The sequence below is a fragment of the Corvus brachyrhynchos genome, unplaced genomic scaffold, assembly GCF_000691975.1.
Source record: "Corvus brachyrhynchos isolate BGI_N302 unplaced genomic scaffold, ASM69197v1 scaffold68, whole genome shotgun sequence".
In the NCBI taxonomy this organism is placed as follows: Eukaryota; Metazoa; Chordata; class Aves; order Passeriformes; family Corvidae; genus Corvus; species Corvus brachyrhynchos.
This window is the reverse complement of record NW_008240039.1, coordinates 1976593-2002884: the sequence shown is the minus strand read 5'-3', so window position 1 is coordinate 2002884 and position 26292 is coordinate 1976593. Positions and strand designations below refer to the sequence as shown.

Below are 26292 nucleotides of genomic sequence, written 5' to 3'. Positions count from 1 at the left end.
GGATTTTGGTTGTCTCCTTGACCTGGAGAGCAATGATTCTTACCAGAGTTAAGACTTAAATGCATTTTAAAAGTCTTCTCTAGAAAAGATGGTGTTCAATGACATCAGTATGGATCCTTGAAGTTTTTTAGAGGCTTCTGGACATAAATAAGTTATTTCAGCCACAAATGAATCCAGTTTAACTTAAAAATACCTTACAGCTGAGAATCAGGCCTGATTGTATATGGGAAAGGGAGCAATGTGAAATAACTGCTTCCAGCAGCTTTTTCCAAAAAGCCTGGCTCAACTTCCAGTACTTTATATAACTAGAAAATTGCCTGGTGCTCCATGGTGGTAGAGATGAGATGTTGGAAATGATAGGAGCCTTTTAGGATTAAAGCAGAAGCAGATTTATGGTACTGATGAGGATTACAAAATCAATTCCAACGTTTTGTAAAGCAGCAACCTTTCTATTTCACTGCAAATCAGGAAGTTTGGTCCCTTTGGTAACAAGGATTGAAACCCAAATGGCTGGAAAGTAGAAACATTTAAATTGTGTATAAATTGCAGCAGATCAGCAATCGATGCCTGGTTAACCCTGTGATGGTCTGGGGTGCGCAGAAGAGATTTCAGCTCCCTGGCAGCCACTCTCCAGTTCTCCAGAGGAACATTTTTGGATGTTGTCTCCTCTAGTTCTGGCTCACTTCACATAAATTCAATTCCTGTCTGAGTTCATCATGGGAAAAGGGAAAGTCCAGCAGACTACTGGTCTTGGTTAAGAGCAACTGGTGCCTATTTAGAGCACAAAAAGCTGTTCCTTCCCTTTGGGAATGTTGTGCTTGCCCTGCAGAGCCTGGTGGATGGGCTGGGAGCTGTTAGAGCAGCCCTGAGGTGATGCAGACAGTGAGTCTGAGCTCAGGGATGCCCTCTCCGTGTCCCTGGCACGGGCAGGAGCCACGTGGAGAGGAAATGGGGTGGGATGTAATGATGGCTTCTCCTGCTCCAGAAACCAGCCCTGAGCTGATTCAAACCAGGAGCTGCACAGGTTGCAAAGGCACCAGAGGGAAAACACTGATCTGAATTGAGGCTGGTTGTAGGCAGGAAAAAGGTTTGAGAATCCTTAAATCCTAAAGCATGTGGTGCAGACTGAAAGGATTTATTCCCAATGTTTTCAAGGATGATTTCATGGGAGAAGGTACACATGTGCACAGGCTGTAGGATGCCCCTGGCTGCACACAACTGGAGCAGCAAAAAGGGAAATAAAGAGAAATATTCTTCATGTTGTATTGGCTCCTGATAGCTGGTGTGCCTAAAACCTGGTTTTTTGGAGTGTGGGGTTTTTTTTGTTGCTTTTTTTTTTTGTGTGTGTGTGGTTTATTTCTGTTTGGGGTTTTGTTTGTTGTTGTTTGTGGGGTTTTTGTTTGCTTTGAGTGTGGGGTTTTTTGGTTTGTTTGCTTGGTTGGTTTTGTTTTGGGGTTTTTTAACATCAGAGGGAAAGGATGGGGGTGATGCCTCCTCCTTTTGCTGCTGGAGGATTTCTCTGCAAAAAATCCCAAGCTGTTCTGATGTCTTTATTGGAGGAACTGTTCTTTCTTCCATTAATGAGCTCCAGTCTCAAGAAGAAGTAAATCAGCCCATGTCAGGGGATGTTTATGAGCATTTGGTGCACAAAACACCTTTCAGGCCATTAATAGGACCTGACAACCATTGCCTAATAACTCCTGAGCAGGAACAGTGGGCACCTTTACTCTGGTGAGCTCATGCCCTGTTAAATGGGGCACTTTCATGTGAAAAACCAAAATGTTGGTGTACATTGGCTCCAGGAGCTCTGACCTGCTCCTTCTCAAATCCTGGAGCCAGCTCTGCTTTGGTGGGACTGATCCCTGATCCAGAGGTTCCAAATTTAACAAACCAGGCTTGTTCCCACCAGCTGAAAACCTGGCTGAGGTGATCTGACTGATCTCACAAACAGCACCTGTGGCTGCCTCAAATGCCATCTTTTCTTTTCACCATTCATGCTGCTCTGCTCTGTTTTCCAGGAAAACATCCTGGTTTGGGGTCATTTGGGCTGAACCTCTCCAAAAATAACAGCACTCTGTACCCAGCCTGGAGCATTTGCAGAGCTGAAATGGGTTGAAAAGTGGTTTTTTGTTTTTTTTTTTGTTTTTTTCCTGCTGCTTTTAAAATAAATAAATAAAAATATCAATAACTGTAGCTCCTGTAAACACCTGAGGTAGCTTGGAGGAAACACAGGGTGCTGGTTTTCCTGTGGAAGAATCCATTCTTGCTTGGCTTTCCCTATAAAACAGAGGAACAAAACTGAAACAAGGAGTGAGTTCTATGAGTCAGAGAATTTAAGAAAACCATCTGATACATCACTTTTGTGTCAAATCCCTGATTTAGGGAATTTTTTAGTCTTGCTCCCTGCATGGGCACTAAGAACTATAAAACTGAGACTTGTCCCCCTTGAATGTAGCTGGAATTTTCTGCAAAATAATGGGAAGAAGGAGGAGTTTGAATGCACAGGGGGCAATATAACTGTAGGTGCCTTGACAAGGCTAAATGGAAGTGGCTAAAATTTTGTTTGGAGTAGAAAACATGAAATTTTGTTTAAAAAATGAGGTTTCTTTACTTGTTCAGTAATGAAGGCTTGGTGCTGCTCAGGCAGGTGTTGTGCTGAGGGAATGTCAGTGCCTTTGGTGTGTCCAGGTCTGGAAAAAACCACTCCTGGAGCCTCTCAGCAGCTGGAACACTTCAGAATCCCTTTCCCACTTGTAAAGTGATTGGTGCCAAGACCAAGATGTGGAGTTGTGAGCAAGGAGTTGGCACAGCAGGTAAAAAAATGAATAGTTTGGGATTTTTGTGTTTTAAGGGAATTAGTTCATGGTAGGATGATCTGGCTGAGCTTTATCCCCAGCCAGTGAGGAACTGGTTAAAGTTGAAGGAGAAAGAGGTGGAAGCAATGGAGTCAGAGTCAGCAAAGTGTGAGCAGCACCACGTTACTCAGCAGCCTCTCTCCCTGGGTGAGTCAGGGCTGTTTCCTCAGGGATGCAGGGTTTTCCCTGCTGTCAGCACTGGCACAGCCAGGCCAGGATGGCACAACCAGCTGGAATCTGCCCAGCATCACCAGATACATCCCCAGGGTAAATCTGGGACTCCTCACCCTTGACTTGACTGAGCAGCCTTTGGGTTGCTCAAACTGTTTGAATTACTGCATCTGGAGTTTATCTGTGGCTTTCCCCAGGTTTGAGTGGGCACCTCCAGAGGACTCTCCCTGCCTGATTTCACTGTGTCTGTGATGCTGGAGAATATCCTGTGTTATTCTTGGCTTCCTGCCATCCCTGAGGACTCCTGTAGGCCCATCGGAAGGTAGGGCAGGGATAAATGTGTCCTGCTTGCTGATAACATCATCCCTTGGGGAAGGGAAGGCAGGAAAACTTTCTCTCACCAGTAATTGATGCAAAAAGCTGGGACTGTGGGGAAAAAAAAAAAAAAAGAGTGGAAAATAACAATATCTGTGCCTTGGATGGCAACACCTTCTCCTAGAGTGATTTTTGATTGTGGAAAGGAAAGCAAAGGAAAATGTGGCTTCCAGAGTAGGAACAGGTCCTTCTGGAGTGGGGATGGCAGGATAAAGTCACCTGAACTTTTCCACGTTGTTTTGAGGGAGGAATAGGGATTTCCACATTGTTCTGAGGGAAAAATACGCATTTCCACATGTGGTGTCATCCCCAAAGTGGAGTGGGAACTCTCACTTGATTTCTAAAGGAGGCAAAGGAAGCAGCACCCTGGGGTTTTTTAGCTAAGATTATGGTTGCCAGAGTCCTCTTGGGTTAATCCTGAGCAAATACTCTTTTCACATAGACTACCCTTAAAAGCTGACCAGGCTCCATGTTTATGTGTCTAACTTTGGCAGGAGGATTCTATTGCATTATGGAAAGCAACCTCCTTTCACCCAAAGTATTTTTATTTTTAATGAAACGGCCTGCAAACGTGAGGTAAATAACACAACTCTGGGAGGCACCTTTGAGCACCCTCTTCAGAACCAACCCATTAATTTTTCCACTCTTTTCCCAGTCACTTCTGATCTCAAAATAAGCTGGTGTGCCTGGAATCCCACTGCTTAATTATTTTAGGCGGGTGCAATGGATGGGCTGCAATTAGTGTGAGGAGTGGAGCTTCCCCTCAAAACCTCCTGGTACCAGAGCTCTGTTCCCACGTGCAGAGAGGCCAAAAGTTGTGGTTTGAGGCACAGTGCTGGTGGCCAGAAAGGGGACACACAAAATGTCAGCTCTCAGCTCCTGAGGACTCCCAGAATTTTCTCGTTCCTCACAGGAATGAGCAGTGCTGGGTGCTTGTGGTTTGAGCTTTTCCCAGGTTAGGGGAACCTGACTTAGTGCTGCCTGTGGGAGGAGTGAAATTCAGTTTGTGTTGTGCTTGTGGTCAGGGCTGTGGTGTGGTCAGCCTGCTCCAGGGGCTTGGGAGTGACCTGGAATACTGGACAGTGAAGCAGGATTTTTGGACACGGTTTTTCATCCCAGTTGGCTTCTGCCCTCTCTTCCCCAGACCTTTATGTTGGGTTAACAACTTCCATGTAAAGTGCCTCAAAATCTGGAATGAAAGAGGGTGCAAAGTGCGTGCCCCTTCAGACACAGAACCCAGGTTTGGTGCCTTTTCCCTGGAACTCAGAAAGTGGATGAGGAGCAGCCAGGAGCTGCTGCTTTCTCCCACATTTCTGGAGACAAGCACAGTTCAAAGGGGGTGATTTGATGCCTCAGTCATTTCCTCCTGAGCCTCGGTGCTGTCTGCCAGCTGCCAAATTGGACCAGGACTGCAGATCCGTCCCCTAGAGCGCAGGCTGATGGATTCGTTGTGGATTTGGGAAAGCTGAGATGCTCCAGAACCACATGGCAGTGAGTCAGTCCCGTGTCATGGGTTGGACACTCTTCTGTCTCAGGCACTCCAGGTTCAAAAGTTGATTTTGGGGGATCATTGGAGAGATCTAGAAAGTTTAGTTGCAAGTGGCCCTGAAAAAATCCCTGTTTCCTAGGAAAATCCAGTTGCTGGCTGCTGCTGTGGACTTTAGGGGAGGTTTAACAGATGCAGATAAATGAACAGAGCCACTCCTGGAGTTCTGATTGCTGCAACTCCAGAGCTGCAGATTTTTCCATCCCCTCACGGTTCATGGATTTTGAGCTCATACCTGCTTTTTCTTTAACACTCTGTGTTGAAGACACTGCTGGCTCTCAGAATAGACTGGGAGATGAGTACTTAATAATTTAAATGAAATAAAAGTTAGAAAATATCATTTCACTGGGGTAAAGAAGGAGCAGGTAGGAATGACTCCTGTTTGCCCTAGGGAATGGGAATACTGGGAAGATCTGAGGGGCAAGAGAGATGAAATAGGGGGCATTGGAAAGTTAAAATCAGGATTTTGCCCAAATTCTGCCCAGGCTGGTGTGCAGCTGGTCTAGGCTCTGCTCCCAATTCTGCCACTGCTCTGCTCTGTGAGTTTGGGTGACTCATTTCCTTTTGTGTTCCATGGCTCCCTCCTGCTCCTGTCTGTTTAGATTCCAAATTTTTCCTACCAGAAGCTGTGTGGGACAGACCCAAGTGTGCTGTGACCAAGAGAGAGCCTTGCATACGTGAATGAGGGACCAGAAAACACATTTAATGTGATTTTAATTGTCTATTTTTTAACAGCATTTAGATTGAAACCATCATAGCAAGTACTTAAAATTAATTTTTTTTCAACTAAAAATTATTTTTATAGAGAACTGATTTTTCAGATTTACCTTCTTACAGTTTGGTCATGCAAAAAATAGTAAACTTAAGAGAAAACTATAATTTATGCCTGCTCTGTGGGTGTCAGTGAGGTGCTGCTTTGTGTCTCTGTTTCCATCCCTGTTGTTTTCCCATTTCTCCTTGGGCAGTTGTTTTTTTTTTTTTTGGGTAGCTTCTGTCTGGAATTTAAAAAAAAAAAAAAAAGAAAGAAAATCAGTGTTGGTTTCCTGGGCAATTTCTCTGTTTTTGTAACTGGTTTCTATTAATGGTTTTGAGATTAATCCCAGGAATCTGAAGCTTTTCAGCCAAAGGGGGTGTTTAAATATTGTGCCATCCAAGGGCGCTGGAATCCAGGAACCAGGGAGTTTTTGGAGATGCCTTGTGGGTGCAGACAGAGCTCTGTGACCTGCTCGAGGACAGCAGTGCTGAAAGAACACACAAACACATGGATTAATGGGAATAATCCACGCAGCTGGAAAGCTCTGGATGCTGCACTTTAACTCCTCACTTGGGCGCATCCAGGTCTGTCCCAGACAATCTCCACAGCTCCGTGTGTTCAGCAGACCAAAACCCTCTCAGCATTTCCATCTGACTAAATTCCTGCATTCCTGGCCATCCATATTAATTAATTTCTGCTCCTTGGGCACTCAGGGAAGTGGAGCTTCCAGCTGGAGATTCAAGGCAGGAGGAAGTTGAGGAGCTGCCTGTGAAGGACAGCCCCCAAACCTTGGTGCTGTTTCTATTCCTCTGGCTTTGCTTCGGAATGAAGCCTCAGTTGGGGAGGGTCAGGTTGGACATCAGGAGGAATTTCCCCATGGGAGGTGTTGTTAAGCATGGGAATTGCTGCCCAGGGAGGTGCTGGAGTCCCCATCCCTGGAGGTGTCCCAGGAACACTCAGAGCTCCGGGCTGGTTGTGACAAGGTGAGGCTCAGTCACAGCTTGGACTCTGACCCTGGAGGTCTTTTCCAACCTCAGCAGTCCTGGGATTGAGGAGTGCTTGGGCACAGCATGGCTGAGACCATGGCACTGACTGCCCGTGGGGTATTTTTGTGGATTTCACCTTTCTCTGCCTGTCCCAGAGCTGTTATTTAATGTTGCCATGATGCTTTTTTATTCACCCGCAGTCTAAAGGTGTCAGAGCTGTGTCCTCCTCCTCCCCCAGCCCGTGAGCGTTTGCCTCAGCAGCTGCTTTGGTGGCTGCACCTCAGGCTGCTGATTACAGTGGACTCCAGTGAAATGAAACGAAGCAGAAAAACATGTGGTGAGACCATCAACTTGTCATTCTGGATGTGCCCTTCAGAGAAGGCAAATCAGGGGGTTTTGTGTTTGTGGCTGGGGAACGAGCACGGCGATGCTGGGGCTGGGAGGTGCCCGCCTTGTTCCAGCCCTGCAGTAATGACAGCCTCTGCTCGGCAGCCCTGTCATTGTGGTTGGCTTTCAGCTTTGTCCTTTCAGTTCACAGCTCTTGCTCTAAGCTGGATTATTTCAGGCTTGCTTAAGGGGTTCGTGGCAGCTGGAAGATTTGTTTTAAAGAGAAAAGCTTTGCCACCAAGTGAAAAACGGTGTAAATTAACCCTGAACTGCAGTGCCTTTCTTTTGCTGTTCCCATGCAAAGTTCTTTTTCTCTGTATTTTATTTTGAGGAATCCTTGCTGCCTTTGCCACTGTCAATTAGCTGTACTCTTGTACTCTTTATTCCTAAGCTGTAGCACTCCCTACTACTTTTATATTCTAGGAATTTTATCCTTTTTTCTTCCCATGGGCAGGTATTTTCTCTTTTCCTTTGATCCTGGTGGAGCACTCTGGGTCCTGTATTTAAAGAAGTTGTTGATGATAAGCCTGGAGTGTTGACAAATCCTGCGCACAAGGCCTTGTACTGTAATTTGTGTCAACAGATCATTAATGCTGGCATTCCTTTTAAATTCATGTATTTATGGCTGTGAAGATGGGGTGGAAGGGGCCACTTCCACTCCTGCTTCCCAGGGTTAGTGGCTCTCAAAAGTGCAGTAAAGGATGGAGGATTCCCCTTGGTATCAGACCTTCCTCCTGATCTGAGACTTGCTCAGTTTTTCTGGCTGCTAATCTTCAATTTGGATTTATTGGGAGGTCTCTCAGTGCAGCCTGAGAACAAAAATGTTCAAAATGGAAGAGATGGGGAAGAGGAAACTTCCTGACAGTCATAACTTCCCACAAGCCAATTAACCTTGTGCCCCCTGCACTTTTAGCAGGGCTTTGTCCACCTGAGTCACTGCTTTTTATCTGAAATAGGTGTGAAATACCCATTTTCTTTTGCCACAATGGAAAAGGGACAACTCTGGGAACATGGGAGCCTTTCTTGTGCTGCTGACCTGATCTGACGGCAGGTGCAGAGCCTGCAAAACCACTGCTGTTGGTGCTGGAAAGTCCCTTTCCCTTGCCTGGATGAGGTTCCTTTCTCTGGTCAGGATTTGTGGTCAGCTGGAGATGAGCAGTGGGCAGCCAAGGGATGAATCAATTCCCCAATTCCCCTGGGAGTGGGGAAGGAGAAAGGCTGGGGAGCACTGCACAGCTCAGAATGGAGAATCTCGTTAAAAATTCAGCTCCTGACCAGGAAAAATGTTGACACAGCTGCTTTTCCAGGATGTCTTTGGAGCAGCAAAGCTCCAGGAAGCAGGGCTGGCTGCAGACTGTGCAGGATTAGACAGGGGACAAGGCAGAGCTCTGCAAACCAGGCTCCTGTGTCCCTTTCCTCCCCTCTTTGTGAGCCCCAGCGAAACTGCTGCTCTTCCCTTCCCGTGGGTGATTTTCTTGAGGAGACTTCAGCCTTGTTCAGCCTGGACTTGGCTTCTTGCAGTCAGGAAATATCCAGTCCATGACAGCAGCAACCACAGCAATCTGCCTCCCTCCCAGAAACCCTGCGAGGAGCAGGCAGTAACCTCTGCAGTGCCACAGCTGGCAGGCAGAAAGGTGGGAAAACAACCTGGGATTGCAGCTGGAAGGTCCTGCCCATGGTTGGGAGGGACCAGGGGAAGGACAAGGTGCTGGATTTGCTGTCTGTGCACTGGGAGCAGCTTTCTGCCTCCTAGCCAGGTATTTTCCAGGCTGCTCTGAACGCAGGCCTCAGATCAGAGCCTGGTGTGGCTCTGTCCTGATGGGGGCAACAGGAAAAGCTCCTTCTTGCAAGAGATTCCTGGCCCAGCAGCTGCTCTGGAGCAGTGCTGTCCTTGTTGTGACACCTGGCACAGGTCAGGGACACGGGAACAGGAGCCTTTGCTGCCTGCAGGTGGTTCTGGAGTTGGAATAATGGGAATTCCTGAGGCTGGCAAAGAGAAGCTGATGGGATTAGGGTTGCAATTAGGCTGGATTTGTTCATATCCAGGTGGTGCCACAGCTCAGGTGATGAGGGTGGGAACGTGGAGGGAGGGGCTGTTTGTGTCCCATTATCCCCAAATCTCCTCACTTCATATAAATGTCAGAGTTGGAGTTTGCAGGGGAGTTTTGTGAGGTTCTTAGCTGAAGATTATTTTAGGGTTTTTCCCTAGAAACAAACCAGCAGTTCTCTGGGTCTGGTTTGGACAGTGATGAGTTAACAGCAGGCTTTTCTTCATGGTCATGTTATCTAATAATAATAATAGCTTCAGTTTCTTGGAATTTCTTTGCAAGTGTCTGGTTCTGTCTGCTGCTGGAGATGGGATCCTGGACTAGGTGAAGTTCTGATCTGGTCTGGATGCTTCCAAAGCTTCCCTTGTTGCAGTGTATAATTATTTAGGGGTTTATTTAGGGGTTTGTTATAGTAATAATTACAATACTCTCCTCTTTCCTGAAGCTCTTCCCCCTCTGGGACAGAGGGAATCTATTTTGTGGTAGACTAGAGAGGCAGAAAAATGTCAGAAGGAAAAATTCAAGTGTGCCAATTAAGTTTATCCACATGGATCCCATGGGAAGGCTCCTGGCTTGTGTTTTTAAGTTCTCCTGTAGAGTCCCACAGACATTTAAGGACAGTAAGTTTTAATTCCCTTCCTTCACTTGATCACTAATTTGAATTGTTAAATCCAATAAATCCAATCCACTAAATGGTGTTAGCCATAAGCAACAACAACCTGACAACAGAATGCAAGAAAACAGAAAAATCGACCATATTTTAATTTTCCTGTAATATGTAATTTCACTTTTAATATCCCAGCAGCAGCTACTCTATTTCCTATTTTATACTCTATTTCCTGACTTTATACTCATTGTAATTTTCCTGCAAATATCCAGCCCTTGCTTACAAATCACAGGACAGAGTAAATATTGTTTTCTAGGTTGTCTTTGGAGACTGAAGCTCGAAGTAAAACCATATGAGGAGACCAAGATCAAAACCCCATTGAAGGCAGCAGAATAAATCCAGTCTGGAGCAGACAGCTGGAGGAGTGTCAGACAAAGGGAGGAACAGCTGGATCAAGTAAAGCATGAGGAAAATTGGTTCCATCCCCAGGGGGGAGGGAGAAAGATTTGTTTTGTCAGCCCAGGGCTGCGTGGGACCAACTTCACCCGATGAAACTTTGATGTCAGAGTCAGGGAGGGATCAGAAGGTCCCAGAGGGAGGGGAAGTGGGATCTGCAGAAAGTGTGAGGGAAGGGAAGGAGGTGGAGTGGCAGTGGGGAGGTGGGGAGTTGGAAGTTGGAGGTGGAGTAATCCTGCAGAATATGAGCTGCTGTCCACAGCTCTGGGGATGTAGATTGATGAGGTCATAGTGTTTTCCAGTTACAGAAAAGAAAGTTTAGAGGAAAAAAAAGCCTCTAAGTTGTTTTTCAAGAGAGGCGAAAACACCGAGAAGCCGAAGAAATGGAGCAACTTGCAAAACTCCTCCTGTGGCAGATTTTGCTTCAGCAAAGTAAGCTGTGAGCTGCTGGTGTGGTGTTACTTGTTTTTATTTCAGCTGCACAACGGTGCTGGGGGTTGGCTACGAGATTTTGAACTGTTGTCTTTGTAAGACTTTGTTCAGATTCCTAAATTTGCTCTGTTTTCATCTGGGGAGGGAATAGAATCGTGGGTTTCCTCTGCTTTTTTGGGGAGAGAATGGAAAAATGTTTGAGGTTGTTGGAGCTCTGTTCAGCAAGTTTGTGCAATTTTTTTTTTCCTATCAGCAAATTCAAAGCCAATAGGCTTGGATGTGAGTACAGCAAAGCTTTCACAGTCAGATTTAGATGATTTAAGGTCATTTTTTACTTTTGATGAAGCAAAAACAGCTGGAGGTGCGTGTGTGTGAGGGTTCAGATGGAAGGAAAAAAGGAAGTGTGGTTTTTGGGTTTCTTTTCCTCTTGTCAGCATAAAGACAGACACAGAATTCATTTTTGGGTAGCAAGGTGCAAGAAAGGAGTAGGAAGTGAGGAGCACAAGTTTTTTGGGGACTGGTGACCCCCCTGCTCTTCCCAGCTCTTTTAAAAGGCTGTGGCTGACACCTGAGCTCCTCAGTTCCTCAGCACTGAGGTGGAATGAGGTGAGGAGTTCTCCCTTTGCTCTCTAATTAATCCACTTTCCATGTCACCACGGCATTCTCGCAATGCCCCAAGGCAGGGTTTAGGAATTGGCAAATTATGGGATCAGTCATAGGGACAGAAGGGTTAAAGTGACTCAGAAATCTGGTGTGTGGGGTGGGTTAAAGAGGAGGAGAGGCGACAGCTCTGTGCTCCAGAAGCACCAACCAGTCCAGTGACTCCCAGGGAGGTTTGGCAGAGCCTGGGGAGCAGCCAGGGCAGGAATAGCAGGTTGGGCTGCTGCAGAGGTGTCCCAGCTGAGGATGGAGGATCTCTGACAGAGATGTTGGAGTTACCTGGGTGTTTGAGCCCACCCAAATCAGGTTATAACTCAATGGTGAGGATGGGAAGGGGAGAAGGGAGGAAATCTGAGCTGTTCCATGGCGCTGGGATGATCCCTCCTGCAGAGGAACCACTCCCTCAAGTGTTAATGTCTCGCCGGGAGGAAGAGCTCTGTGTTTGGAATGGCTCTACAAAACCATTCCGAGGGCCTGCAGCCAACGGGAAGCACACAAAGCAGGGGAGGGTTTCTAAAGCTCAGCTGAAATCCCAGCTGCCTGTCACAAAGCTGGGGCAGATCTCTGAGGGATCCTGTCTGCGCCCCAGGTGGGGATGGGCTCCTTGAGCAGATACAAAGCTTTTCCTTTCTGCACAGGCAGCACCTTCCTGCTCCCTGCGTGTTCCTGCCTGCAGGGACTGCTGGAATTGTTGGGGCTGGATGGGTGCTTAAGGGCTCTGACATCCTTTTCGGAAGTGGGAGACTCTGCTGTTGGGAAAGTTGTCCCAGGAAGTCTTTGAAAATAAACACAGAGACTTAGGGAAAAGCCCAGTTCAAACCAGCTTGACCATCAGTGAGCTTTGAAGGGAAATTTCGTTTTACTGAAAAGCTCAGTCTTGCAGACTGGACGGGAGGTGAACGGGAGAAGTTTAGGTGCAGCTGTTTTGCTCACCATATCCCTCCTCCAGACGAGCCCAGATGTTCCTCCTGGTTCCTGGTCAGTGGATTTAACAAACCTGGCTCCCAGAGAAGAGCTGGGGTCATTTATTTCACTGTCACCTTGATGCTGCTGCATCAAAAACCATCAGGGTCTCTCAGCCCCCTAAAGAGTCAGGATGGAGCCACTGCCCTTCCCCAGAGGGTTGGGGAACAGGCTGCTGCTTTTCCCACAATTGTGTAATGACTCTACAGAGCCCATTAAACCCCCTATAAACTGAGGGATTCATGGGAGAAATAAGGCATGTGGCACACACAGATCTGGGGAAAAACATGTCTTTTCTGCTCTGGTCGTTTTTCATCCTGTGAATAAGAGGATATAAATATAAAATATATATATAAAACTCAGTGGTTTCATCAGCACCGACCTGAGCAGCAGCTCCTCTGTCCCAGGAGCAGAGGAGAGCTGGAATTCTTCAGGCAGGACTCAAGGGACAGTTTTCTGCTTGCCCTGCTCCAAGGACACTGCCTGGAGAGCTCTGAGCATGTCACACATCTTTCACAGCCCGAGCCTTTTGCTTCTGGTTTGCCCACAGTTTTTTGTGGCTTTAATTCTTCACTTGAAAAATGGATGGGATTCAAGAAGTAAGAGCTGGCTCTGCCTTTTACAAGGGATTAAGAAATAGTTTTCCAGGCTGCTTTCCTCTTCCTATACCGTGGGACCACAGAGGATCTCTGGGATCCTGCTGAGTCAGCACAGAACATGTCAGGGGACAGCACAGAATTGTCTTTTGTTGGGGTTTCTTTTCTTGGTGTTTTTTTCTTTTTGTGTTTTTTTTTTTTTTTTTTTTTTTTTTTTTTTTTTTTTTTTTTTTTTTTGTGGTTACATCACCCAGAGAAGACAAAGTGATTCTCCATCCCATGGAACTCGAAATTTGAAAATGCAAGCCGCAGCTGAGTTCTGTGTTGACAGCTCTGAAGGCAGCTGAGGCTTAGAAGCTCCTGGAGTCCTGTGATGACAGAGGTCAGAGCTTTCACCAGGTGCATGAAGACTCTTTGGTTTTACAGTTGCAGGTTGGGAAGTGTGACTCATCAAAATCCCTGCTTCCAGCTGACCCCAGAGCTGCAGTTCAGGAGCTGTCACCTTTGCTGGGCTGTGCCTTTATCTCTGTTCAGTAGCTGCTGTGTCATAAAATGCCTTTAAAAAGCAGCGTTTGGTTGCTCTGCTGGTCTCCCCACAGCACTGAAAAGAGGAAAAGGCTCATTCCTCCTTCCACTGCTGCTCTCTGTTCAGGTTATTGAAGGTCAGCTGTTCTAAATTCCATTTCTCCAGGCGTGCAAGAGAGCGGAGACATCCCAGATTCCTCAGATTTCTGAGTGATCTCATTTACAGCTCTGTCAAATAAGTTTGAGCCTTCCCCACGAGCTGATGGATGTGAGCACATTTCCAGCGTGGCTGGGGAACCAGAACAATCAGTTCTTCCTTCTTTGTCTGCTGGAGTTCCTGTCCCTCTTGTGAAGAGTTATCCTTTTTTTTCCCCTTCTAGAATTTTGCTGCTTGGCTGTGATCACTTTTTTTTTTGATATTTGCACCATTTTGTCAAACTATGGATGATATCCTAGAGCAGGTTCAGACCCAAAGTTTCTGTCCAGACTCTGTGTGTGCACAGACAAAGTGAGAAACCCTTTCTCTTCCACCTCTCCGTGCTGAGCTCCAGTATTTAATTCACCTCATCTTGGATGGGTTTTGTTGTGGTGTCAACCCAGCTTTGTGTGGCAGCAGCCAGCAAGTCACAAATCCAGTCTATAAAAAGCAAAATATAAAATCCACAGGCTCTTCCCTGGTCCCAGCAGGATGCAGCATCTCCTGGGCACTGAGGGGCAAACCTGGAAAGACCTGATGAGAAACCAGGAACATTCCTGCCCTGTTCCTGGCTGAAGTTTTAAGAGTGGAGGGGAAAAGAACCCAAAAGACGTCAGCTTTTCTTATCTAGAAGCTGTTCCATCCCAGCCAAGCCCCTGTTTGACAGAGAGTTGTGTTTGGAAGTGCTGGAGAAGTGCTCGTGGCTGCCCAGGCTCCAGCAGGCTGCCCTGGGAAGGGGCAGGGAAGGGAAGGATGGTGCTTGCCCTGGCAGGAGGAAGGTGCAGGGGTCCAGAAAGGTGCAGAACCAGGGGCTGGTGTGAGCTCAGAGCTGTGGCTGGCTGAGCTTTTGGCACTCGTTGGATTTACGATGCTTCATTGGGGCTCCGTGTTTTTCCCATTAACTCGCAAGAGGAAAGGAGAGCAGTAAATGCCTTCATTCCTCTGCCTGAGCCAGCAGAGGATGTTTCTGTCGCACCAAATCAAGTTGCTGTTCGTGCAGGGCGCCGGAGGCAGCCTCAGACACCATTCCCGAGCTCACAAATCGCTGCTCGTGTCACGACATCGCGTTGTCCCCTTGCCCCGGGGCAAACCACACCCATTCAGCCGCGGGGACATTGCCTGAGCACATTGACACCTCTGCTGTGCTGGGAGCTGGTGGCCTGTCACAAGTGGCACCGATTTTTCCTGGCTTTTTTGGTGCTGTGGAAGGGTTTTTTTAATCATTCCTTTGTTTTTCTAAGCTAAATCTAAGTCCTGGCTTGCAGAGGCAGGGGCTGCAGCTGAAATATTTTGCAGCCTGTCAGGAGAGACCATCAGATGATGGAATTATGATGTCTCTTTCTTATATACAGAGAGTACAGACCTTGTCCAAGATTTGATTTTTCTCTTTGTGATGCTGAGATTATAAATGTAGGAAGAAATACCTCCTGTTTGGAGTGCCTTTGAGCTGGCAGTTCAACAGAGAGTGCTGCTCAGTTTTTGTTCTCTGCTGTCCCTGCCCAGTGTTTTGTGATGGGAAAAGGGGAGGAAACCAAGTTTATTCTCAGCACTGGGGGTGTGCTAAAATACCCCCAGTCTGGAGTTGAATTTGGACTCGTTTGAAATTCATAAATTCCAGAGCTAAAAAAAAAAAAAATACAGCCTTTGTCTGGAGGACATTGTGCCTCTGACATTAGCAGGACAAAACCTCCAATGATTTTGATGGAACCCACTTGGGCTTGGCTGGTTGGAGAGATGAATGGTGGTGTTGTGTTGGGAATCAAAAGCGTGATGCCAGGAGACCTTCGAGACCCCTCCCACACAAGGAGCAGGAGGGACTGGCCCGGAGAAATGCGGAACCAAAGGCCTTGGTTCATCCCTGGCAAAGTTCCTCCTGTGTGGATCTGAGTCATGTGAGTTGGAGAGAGCTGGAGCTGCATGCAGAGCATCTCAGAATTAACTGTGCAGACAAAGTGTGTGGCAGGAGTGGGAAATGGAGCAGCCAGATATAAACATTGATAGGGAAGGGTGGAATAGATGGAGCATTAACAGAGGTGGCTGCTGGCTTGGAGTGTGTCTGTAGCTTTTTCCTCCTTTTGTTGTCAGTAACACTCTTTATTTTCTGCTTTGACAGGTTCTGTGTGCTCATATTCAGGTGAGTGGCATCTCTGTAAATCTGCCTGGGTTTGTGATCACGAGGAGGAGTGAGAGGGACCCTGATTCCATGGCATGCACTGGGGCTTTCATGGCTAACTTCCATGGGTCATGCATCCCATTGCACTGGTGTCTCCAAACTTGGATTAAACTGGGGTCAGGATTAGGAAGGGTGGGTAGGACAGGTCAAGTGTACAACCCTGAGAACAGACATTGCTTTCACTGAATGAAATCAGTGTGGTACAGTTTTCTTTATTAGGAAAAGATTCTCCCCCAGAGGGTGCTGAGCACTGCCCAGGCTCCCCAGGGAATGGGCACAGCCCCAAGCGCTCCAGGAGCGTTTGGACACTGCTCTCAGGGATGCTCAGGGTGGGATTGTTGGGGTGTTTGTGCAGGGATAAGAGTTGAATCCATGATCCTGTGCGTCCCTTCCAGCTCAGGATTCCTTGATTCTCCATGAGAGTGCCCTGTGTTGAAACCAGAATCAAAAATATGCAGAGCTTCCAGCACTCCCACTCCAGCGCCTCCTTCACACACCATTAACTCCATAACCCTATAAGTGTTTTTTTTGCTGTTTGCTCCTGACTTTCAGTCCCAGCTGATGCCTCCAACCCAGCCAGCGTGGTGGTGTCTGTGCTGAACATCAGCGCGGTGCTGGGCTCCCAGGCTGTGCTGCCCTGCAAGAGCCACCGCATGGTGTGGACCCAGGACCGCCTGAACGACCGGCAGCGCGTGGTGCACTGGGACCTGCTCAGCTCCTACTACGGGGACAGCAGGATGGAGAGGCTCTGTGACATGTACTCAGCTGGGGACCAGCGAGTCTACAGCTCCTACAACCAGGGCAGGATCCTCATGCCCGAGAACGCGTTTGCAGATGGGAATTTCTCGCTGGTGATCAAAGGTACGGAGGTTTTTTTTCCCCCCCGCGGAAGGTTCGGGGCTCGATGGGATTGGTGGGTTTTGGTGCAAATGGTTGGTTTGCAGCATGTTTTTGATAAATAAGTCAATACCAGGTTAATGAGGTTAATCATCAGGAGGAATTTCAGGGTCTGGAAGGGGCTGCCCAGGGAGGTGGTGGAGTCCCCATCCCTGGATGTGGCACTCAGTGCTCCGGTCACTTGTGCACATCCAGGTCTGTCCCAGACAACCTGCACAGCTAAGCATGTTCAGCAGATCAAAACCCTCTCAGCATTCCCTCTGACTGAATACCTGCATACCTGGACAGTCACATTAATTCATTTCTGCTCCTTGGGCACTTAGGGAAGTGGAGCTTTCAGCTGGAGATTCAAGGCAGGAAGAGGTTGAGGAATTGCCCCCAAAGCCATGCACTGTTCCTGGGCAGCCTTCTGGTTTTGCTTCCAAGTGAAGTCTCCAGCTTCACCTCCCATGGGAGGTTCAGGATGGATATAGAGGAATTTCTCCATGGAAAGGGTGGTCAGGCCTTGGCAGGGGCTGCGCAGGGAGATCTAAGTCCCCATCCCTGGAGGTGTCCAAGGAAGGACTGGATGTGGCACTCAGAGCTCTGGGCTGGGTGACAAGGCGGGGATTGAGGTTGCTTCCAAGTGAAGTCTCCAGCTTCACCTCCCATGGGAGGTTCAGGATGGATATAGAGGAATTTCTCCATGGAAAGGGTGGTCAGGCCTTGGCAGGGGCTGCGCAGGGAGATCTAAGTCCCCATCCCTGGAGGTGTCCAAGGAAGGACTGGATGTGGCACTCAGAGCTCTGGGCTGGGTGACAAGGTGGGGATTGAGATGGGACTCAGTCTTGGAGTTCTTTTCCAACCTCAGTGATTCTGTGAGGTTCTCTGAAGCACTGAGTCTTTTATTTGAAACAAACCTGTTTTAAAGGAGAATTTGTAACAACCTGAAAGCCACCTGGGCTTTTTGTGGCCCTTTGGTTGTGCTTCAGTTCCTGAACTATAAACACTCCGTGGTCATTGTTCCTGTGCCTGCTCCCAGCTAAACCTAACCCAGCTTCCTCTTTCCACCTGTTAATACAAATGCCTCCCTCACAAGGGTGAATAAACTGAATTATTTTATTAGGTCACCAAATTCTTATATTGGGTGAGATGATTTGTCTCTGTTTAACCCACCCTGGTGATAAGGAAGTTATTTTGCATCCAGACAAGGATTTGGGAAACTGCAAATGACACAATTAATCATTGTCTCAGTATAAAACATTCAACTTCCCCTCTCTTCCCAGGTGTTGCAGAGAGTGATGCAGGCACATATTCCTGTAATCTTCACCATCACTACTGCCACTTGTACGAAACTGTGAAAATCCAGCTGGTCATCGCCAAGAGAGGTGGGTGTGGTGACAGCTCCAGGTTTCACAGGTGCCTCAGGAGGCTCAGGAAGCACCAGCTGAGCGTGGTGCTCCCTGTGCTGTTTGCTGTCTGCCTCCCTGAGCTGCAGAGGCTTTACTCAGTGTGATTATTTACAAACCTCTCTTCTTCCTTGGCCAAACACTGTCAGGAGCCTGCTCAGCTTGATGTTTGCTCCTGGTAGTCACCAAACTGTCCCTGCTGCAGCAGCAGCACACCCCTGCTGACAATCCCTGCCCTCAGCTCAGCCACAAGGACCTGCCCTGTGCTCTGGTTGCTGAGCTTGCCCTGGGCAGCCTGTACTTAAAAACCCACCTCAAGTTACCACACCTTAAGCCCAGCTCTAAAAGCGAGCTGCTGGCATCTGCAGAGAGAGGCACCCATCCACACAGGCACCCATTAAAATCCAGTTAAACCTCTGGATAACCCCAGTGCAGCTGCTGGGATGGAAGTACATCTCCTCTGCTGCTCTCACAGTGCAATAAAATCACCCTGAGAGCCCCAGTCTGCTCCTCTGTGCTTTGGCCTCTTCTGTTATTCCTTTTCAAGAGCCAAACAGAGCAGTGCTGCTTCAGCTCCTCCAGTAATTAGGGCCTTTGTGGGTAGGAAAGCATTTCCTGCTTGGAGGATTGGGGTGAAGATCCTCGTTCCATTCTTAGCCTGTGGAGGGAATATACTTCCTGCTTTCTGAAGGAAGAGATTAACTCTCAGTTAGAACAGAAAGAAAGTGGCCTTGCTTCATGAAATGGCCAAGGATGTAGAAGATAAAGGTGTTTTTTCTCTATTGTCTGCTGCAGTGGAGAGGACACATTACCCCTGTGGGGTATTTTGGGATTTTTGGAGGGGGTGTGTTACAGGATTCCAGGGTCTGGGAGCAATCTCAGGTGTGCCTGGGCATCCCTGACCCTTGGAATTGAGGATTCCAGGGTCTGGGAGCAATCTCAGGTGTGCCTGGGCATCCCTGACCCTTGGAATTGAGGATTCCAGGGTCTGGGAGCAATCTCAGGTGTGCCTGGGCATCCCTGACCCTTGGAATTGAGGATTCCAGGGTCTGGGAGCAATCTCAGGTGTGCCTGGGTATCCTTGACATCTGGAATTGAGGATTCCAGGGTCTGGGAGCAATCTCAGGTGTGCCTGGGTGTCCTTGACACACAGAATTGAGGATTCCAGGGTCTGGGAGCAATCTCAGGTGTGCCTGGGTATCCTTGACACATAGAATTGAGGATTCCAGGGTCTGGGAGCAATCTCAGGTGTGCCTGGGTATCCTTGACACATAGAATTGAGGATTCCAGGGTCTGGGAGCAATCTCAGGTGTGCCTGGGTGTCCTTGACACACAGAATTGAGGATTCCAGGGTCTGGGAGCAATCTCAGGTGTGCCTGGGTATCCTTGATAGCTGGAATTGAGGATTCCAGGGTCTGGGAGCAATCTCAGGTGTGCCTGGGTGTCCTTGACACCTGGAATTGAGGATTCCAGGGTCTGGGAGCAATCTCAGGTCTGCCTGGGTGTCCTTGACACCTGGAATTGGGGATTCCAGGGTCTGGGAGCAATCTCAGGTGTGCCTGGGCATCCTTGATAGCTGGAATTGAGAATTCCAGGGTCTGGGAGCAATCTCGGGTCTGCCTGGGTGTCTGTGACACCTGGAATTGGGGATTTCAGGAGCTCAGAGCAGTCTCAGGTGTGCCTGGGCGTCCTTGCCGCTTGGACTCGAGTGGGAATTTCGCATCAACCACATCCATGAGATCGTGGTGTGTGACAGCAAATCGGGCCAAAATTTTACTGATTTTGGCCAAGGAAAATAAACCAGGGAAGCAAACTTAAGTCGTTTACGTGGAGAGAAAAAATAAGACAGGCGAGGAAAAATAGAACAGCTGGGGCAAAACACCCATTCCAAGGTCGCCCAGCTTGTGTTTCCCCCCTGCCCAGGCGAGGAAGCCAGCGAGTACTGGGACGGTGAGAAGCCGGTGCTGGTGGCCCCGGAGGGCAGCACGGCGACGCTGCCCTGCGTCAACCGCAACCACATCTGGACGGAGCGGCACAGCGAGGAGGAGCAGCAGGTGGTGCACTGGGACCGGCAGCCCCCCGGCGTCCCCCACGACCGCGCCGACCGCCTGGTGGACCTGTACGCGTCCGGGGAGCGCCGCTCCTACGGGCCCCTGTTCCTGCGGCAGAAGATGAACGTCACCCGCAGCGCCTTCGCCCTCGGGGACTTCTCGCTGCTCATCTCCCACCTGGAGAGCGCCGATGAGGGCACCTACTCCTGCCACCTGCACCACCACTACTGCGGCCTGCACGAGCGCAGGATCTACCACTTGGCCGTGACGGAGCCGGCCAGGGAGAGGAAGGTGGTGAACCTCACCACGCACAGCGTGGCTCCGGCTGCAGGTGAGTGGCCTCTCCTGGGTGGGGATGTGTGGAAAATCCCGCTAGGAAAAGCCAGACTCGCTCCCTTTGGTTGGATAAATTACTCTACAACTCCTCTGCTTCGTTTGTGGGCTTTTCACAGAGGGGAAGTATCCGCAGTTGGATCTTTGGGCTCTAAGGAGCTCAGCCAGCCCAGGTCCAGTTGTTCCCAAGCTGTTTCCATCACAGGGGCAGTGAGGATGCCGTGGGGTGTCCCCCCCATCGTTGGGGTCAGTCCCCCTTTTGCAGCGCTGTGGGCACAGGGCAGCTCCTGTCCCCCTGCCCTGGGGCAGTTCTGCATTGCTGACAGGCCCTGAGGCAAACGAGCTGCCTTTGTGTTGTATTTCTGTCCAGCTCCCTTTCCTCCATGCTTCTATGGATCAGGGGAAGGTGTGGGCAGGGGGTTGATGCAGCCCTGCCTTTGCTGTCACAACTCTTCTCACCAGAGTTTCTCTCCCCTTTGCACGGATGTTTGGGCTGTGCAAGGTGCCAGACCATGCAGAATCAACCACCAGGAATTTTCCTCCACCCTTCAGCTTTTCTTTTTTTTTTTTTTTTCTCTTCTCTGTGTGTGCCATAAACCAATTTTCATATTTTCCACTGCACTGAGCTCTCATCTGTCAGCCTGTCCAAACTCAAAACCATCACGCTTCGTTCAGGCAGAAAAAGAAAACAAAAATCCTAAGTTTAATATTTTTTTTAAAGTCTTTCGGGTATAGTTCTTTATTAACACTTTAAAATATTCATTGTGTTTTAATATTTATTGGCTGTTTAATATAGAATTTTGATTTGCTTCATACATTTTTAAATAGGTTTCTTCTCCTGTAGAAATTGGCCTTCTCCAGTCATAGAAATCTAAACTTTTTCCCTGGGGCTAAGATTGGTGTCCAGAAAATCCAGGCAGTGCTGAGGAGAGGTGGCTGGAGACTGGGACATCCAAATATCAGAGTTCCTGCACACAGCCCTTGAGCCTTAACCACAGATGGAAACCAGATCCTGTTTCCAGAGTTGTTTACCCAGGAATTTATTCCTCTTATTCCTGGATGTTGTCCTGAGTAGTTCCCTAGCTGCTCAGGAGTGAGGTGGAATCTCTGAGTGATTTCACCTGGTGGGGCTGTCTGAGCTTGGCTGTGGTGCCCTCAGTGCTGGAGTGACAAAAGCCACTTCCACTGTCAAACAGAGCAGCTTTGGGACGAGTTTGGCCCCTGCAGGCAGTGACCCCTCAGCTGGGCTGAGAGCACCACACACAAAAATGTGCTGAGTCCATGGGAACGTGCAAGGAGTGGAGACATCCAGAGGTTTCCTTTTCCAGCCTGCTCCTGCTGGGACCTGCCCTGCTTGGGTACAGCAGGGGAGGCTGAGGCATTGCCCCATTCCATGAAAAACTGCCTGGAATTCTTCTGGGGAGCACAACATAAACGGGGAGACAACAAAAGCAAAGCAAGGAGCTTTTTTTCAGGCAGCAGCCAAGCTCCTGGCCTTGCTCCAAGCTCCAGAGCCATTCTCAGACAGGAAACTTCATCCTGTTTGGAATAGAAGCAGGGGCTCAGTGCTGCTCTCAGGCTCAGGACTGTAAATGTGGTGGATGTCCACTGACTGGAGCATTTTTACTCGGGGTTTGCTCTGAAGAATGGCATCTGTCGAGTCTCCTGATTAGTGCTAAAATATTGGCAGCCCTTTGCCTCTGCCAGGTTTGTGGAGAGCTCTCCACTTTTTCCAGCAGGAGAATCTGGTCCTTGACACTTTGGGAAAGTCATGTTAAGGTACCTCTGGCCCGAGTTTTCCCCTCCACAATTAGGATTTCTTTTTCAGTGGGTAAACAGTGTCGTGGGAGTGAATTTGGGGCAGATGGGTGTGAGATGTGCTGAGAGATCAGATGTTGGTTACAGGATCAACCTTCATCCTCCCAGCTTAACCTCTGGTGTAGGATGAGGAGAGTCTGGGTGTGATGCTGCTCTGGGCACTGCCATTCACTGGTGGGACTGAGCTGCTCCTCCGTGCCTCAGTTTCCCCAGTTATAAAATGGGATCTATTCCATTGCCCAAAGTTATTAAATCTCTGTTTCTGCTGTTTGTTGTTGCAGTGACCTCCCTGGTGTTGCCTAAAGTTCAACCCAGCTCTTACCCCTGTCTTGCAGTACTGTGGGAAAGCAAAAAGCCAGGAATAGAATTCCTCTGTTTGCTGTGGCACCATCTCATTCTGGCCTTCCAGGAGCCAGGGATGTGACAAAGCAGAGCTGTCACATGTGCTGTTTGCAGCTTTGCAAGTGGGTTTTTGGTTGGGTTTGATATTTTTTAGCTTGGCAGCGCTGAAAACCCCATGGTTTTTCCAGCACTGCATCCAGGGAGCACAGGGCATCTGGAAATCCCAGTAAAAAGCAGAGTGTTGCTGGAGTGGAGCACTGGGCCACCAGAACAGAGCACGCTGCTCAAGCTTTTTGATTTTCTAGGACTGCTGTTGGCATTAGCAAACAATCAGCTCTGGTTTCAGAGTGTTTATTTCAATCCACTCTTGCCTTATTTGATTTTATTTTTGCTGGGTTGGTGGTTTTTAAATGCTAGAAAGAAATAAACTGCCTAAAAAACTGGAATCAGTCCCTGTGCCTGCACTTCCTGAAGTGTCAGAACACATCTGCTAAAGGGTACTGGGGCTTTTGGGGTATTTCCCCCCATTTTTCCCCTTATTCCCTCTGGGGAAGGGAGGAACTCCCAAGGGAATGGGAGGTGAGGGCTCCATGCTGTTCTTGCCTGGTGCTCTGTGAACATTCAGGTGAAATGAAGGTGTCATTTCAGCTCTGTTTTGAAGAAAAAACCCTCTCCCAGCACAGTCCTGTGGGATTCCATCCGTGCCTGGGCTGGCTTTGTCCATTCCTCTGACTCTTGCAAGCAGAGAAGTCACTTCCCCTTTACATGTGTAAAACATTGACCTATTTAGTTGAGATCTACAAAAAAAATGTTCCACGTAAAAGTTCTGAGCTCCCCTTCCCCGTGCTGTGGAACTGAAATGCTGCTGCACCCACAGAAGGAATGGAATCTTGGCTTTTCTCTGTGGCGTTGGTTTTGGTTTTTTTTTTGGGGGGGGGGGGGGTTTATTAATTTTATCGATTTTTATTTCATTGCAAAGGAAACTCATTCTTTGGCACTGAAAACTCTTCCCACTCTGTAAATTATAACCCGTGGCAGGGAGGGGCTGCTTCATACTCTGGCTGTTTGGAGGCAGAGCAGTGTGGGGTGTGTGCTGTGAGGGACCCAGGGGAGGGTTGTGTTACCCTCTGGAAGGTTTGGGGATGGCTTTGCTCTGAAATTCCCCTCTGCTGAGGGCCAGGCAGGGAAGGGATGTGCAGCATCCTGTTAAATCCTGGGAATCATGGGCTGGTGAAGAGCACAGCATCTCTCACCTGCCAAAGGTGCAGGGTGCTGTAAATCAGGCACTGATTTGCCCTTTAATTCCTGCAGTTCCCAAGAATTTCTCCCTGAACATTCCCACCTGTGATCCTGCTTTTCTCTGGATGCCACTCCCAGTGATCCCCCTGTTTTCCTTCCCTCAGATCCAAACGTGGTCAGGGGCCACAATGTCATCAATGTCATCATCCCTGAGAGCAGGATGCACTTTTTCCAGCAGCTGGGCTACATCCTGGCCACGCTGCTGCTCTTCCTCGTGCTCCTCATCATCGTGGTCCTCATCACCCGCAAGCGCCGGCAGAGAGGTGAGTCCAGGGAAAACCAGCCCTGTCCTGCCTGGAGGGACACCCTGGGACACTGTTGTGCAAATCATTCCTGCAAGGAACAGTGCTGGAGGCAGGGATCCCCTCCTGGACAACCAGGAATCTGCCCAGTGGGGAGGATTTGCAGGGCTGGCTCACAGAGAGATTCCGTGGAGTGGTGTAAAAATTTCCAGGCCTTGATTTCACGGCTCGATGGGATTGGAAAAGACTTCCAAGTCCAAGCTTTGGCTGAATCCCACTCGTGATTTGCTGAGTTGCTCTGTGGAAGGGAGAAGAAAAGCCCTTCACAGGTGGGATTTGTCCCTTGGGAATTCAGGTGTCCAAGGCCTTGGTGTGCTGGGTGACTCTGGAATTCCAGAAAGGGACACTGGGACCTCTGGGTGACACCCACAGCACTGGTTTTGGGTGCCACACAAAAAGCAAACCCCAGGAATGTGTCTGGGCTGGCTGTGACTGCTCATTCTGCTTTTTCCTCCTGTTTAGGTTATGAATACAATGTGAAGAAATATGGAGAGTAAGTATAATTACAGAGTTTATTAATTTGGAATGCATAAAAATGAACTCGTGGCCCCCTTCCTCAGCTAAGAGCCTAAAGCAGCTGAGGATCTGGTTAGGAGGAGGAAGTGGAAGGAGAAAATGGGTTGTAGGGCTGATTTGGCAATTGAATTTCCTCTTTTTATACTGTGGGAACTGATTCACAGATGAAGTTTGTGTGAGATGTCTTGGGGAGTTGGTGGTAAAGGAATAATGCCCAGATCTGCTGTGAGATGAGGCCAAGATCATGGACCTGGGCTCCTCCAGAGCTTATTTGATATGATTAGAGTGGAAGAGAGAAGGAAATTCCAGTACAGATTGGCTGCCCATTGTTCGAAGCTCTGGACAAACATGTGGGGGGGGGGGGGGGGGGAAATTAAAAATTAAATAAACTAAATTCTCTAAAGAAGAAAAGCTATTGTGAAAAAATGTGGAAGGGGCCAGTTATTAAAGGATGGGACAACACCATTTCCCACCATTATTCCCTTTTCAGGAAGGATGTGAATCTTAAAGAATTTACAGTGGACACGACAGATCTGACCCCACACAAAAGTGAAGACGTCAGGCTGGGTAGGTATCCCTGGCCACCAAACCAGGGCAAAATCCTTATAAATCTGAAATTTCTAATGGCACTTGGATGTTTCGAAGTGACTTAACCTATTCCTTAACCTCTGGCAGTGGGTGTATGGACTTTATTTGACCGAAACTGGGTAAAGAGAAGTCCTGAGGTAGCTGAGTTCATTACCTCCACCTTCTGCTGAATCCAGTTTGGTTTAACTTTCTGATTTCCTCCTCCCTGGATGTCAAATCATTCAGTGAACGTTTGGGCCTTCTGTCAACATCTGTGGTAGCAATTAAGGCAGATAAACAGAGAATGAGAGGAAGAAAATTTGCAAGAGAAGCTCTGAGATATGAAAGAGAAAATACAAATCCTCCTGGAACTCGTGGTAAAATGGAAGACAGTGGAAAGAGGGGAAGGAAGCTCATCTCACACTGTGGAAGTATTTTTTTGGGGATATATAGGACTGAGCTGGGGAATTTCCAGCATTCCTGAAGATGGATGCTGCTCCTTGCTGGGGTTTGAAGGTGCAGCCTTGAGTTTTTTGTATCAAGAATTGATCAGGGGTTGGTTCTTGCTGGGACTTGGAGCGAATCCATTCCACAAAACTGATGCTCGTCTGCACCACCCTGAGATTCCTGAAGCCTTGCCATGATGCCAGGTTCACACCTGCTGCAGCTTGCCAGACAAACCAGGAAACAATTGTCCCTTTGATTTTTTTTTTTTTTAAATTTACATCCCTAGTAAAGGTACAACCTTTAAAAGAACAAGCTGGCAAACCTCAGGTCCCAAGAATTGCTGTAAAGGCCCCAGTAAACAAGAGAGATACAAAATTGGAAGTAAAGAAAGGAATTGCAGGGAGTGGGTTGCAAAAATCCTTCTCTGTGTGTGCCAGGAGAGCAAACTCTGTGGATAATTGCATCAGTCACCTCCAGGTGAGCTTTGAGGAGATAATCCAGATCTGGAAGGAGCTGTGGTGCCTTTGTGGAGCAGGGACCTTAAGTTTGCACAACTGATTAATGCCAGGGGCTAAAATGAAGTCAGAGCTGTTTTCCTGCTG

At 48.3% G+C, this 26292-nt stretch overlaps 1 protein-coding gene across 1 annotated transcript in view; it reads left to right on the top strand.

The window, feature by feature from the left end:
- Nucleotides 1-10356: 10356 nt before the first annotated feature.
- Nucleotides 10357-26292, top strand: part of MXRA8 (matrix remodeling associated 8) — a 17403-nt gene continuing 1467 nt past the window's right edge. Inside the window, exons 1-8 of the mRNA XM_008641163.2 lie at nucleotides 10357-10617; nucleotides 15671-15691; nucleotides 16283-16591; nucleotides 17893-17994; nucleotides 19939-20397; nucleotides 23963-24121; nucleotides 24623-24653; nucleotides 25167-25243. Of these exons, the coding sequence (XP_008639385.1) occupies nucleotides 10569-10617; nucleotides 15671-15691; nucleotides 16283-16591; nucleotides 17893-17994; nucleotides 19939-20397; nucleotides 23963-24121; nucleotides 24623-24653; nucleotides 25167-25243 (1207 nt within the window). The 5' untranslated portion in view covers nucleotides 10357-10568. The remainder of the gene's footprint in view (nucleotides 10618-15670; nucleotides 15692-16282; nucleotides 16592-17892; nucleotides 17995-19938; nucleotides 20398-23962; nucleotides 24122-24622; nucleotides 24654-25166; nucleotides 25244-26292) is intronic.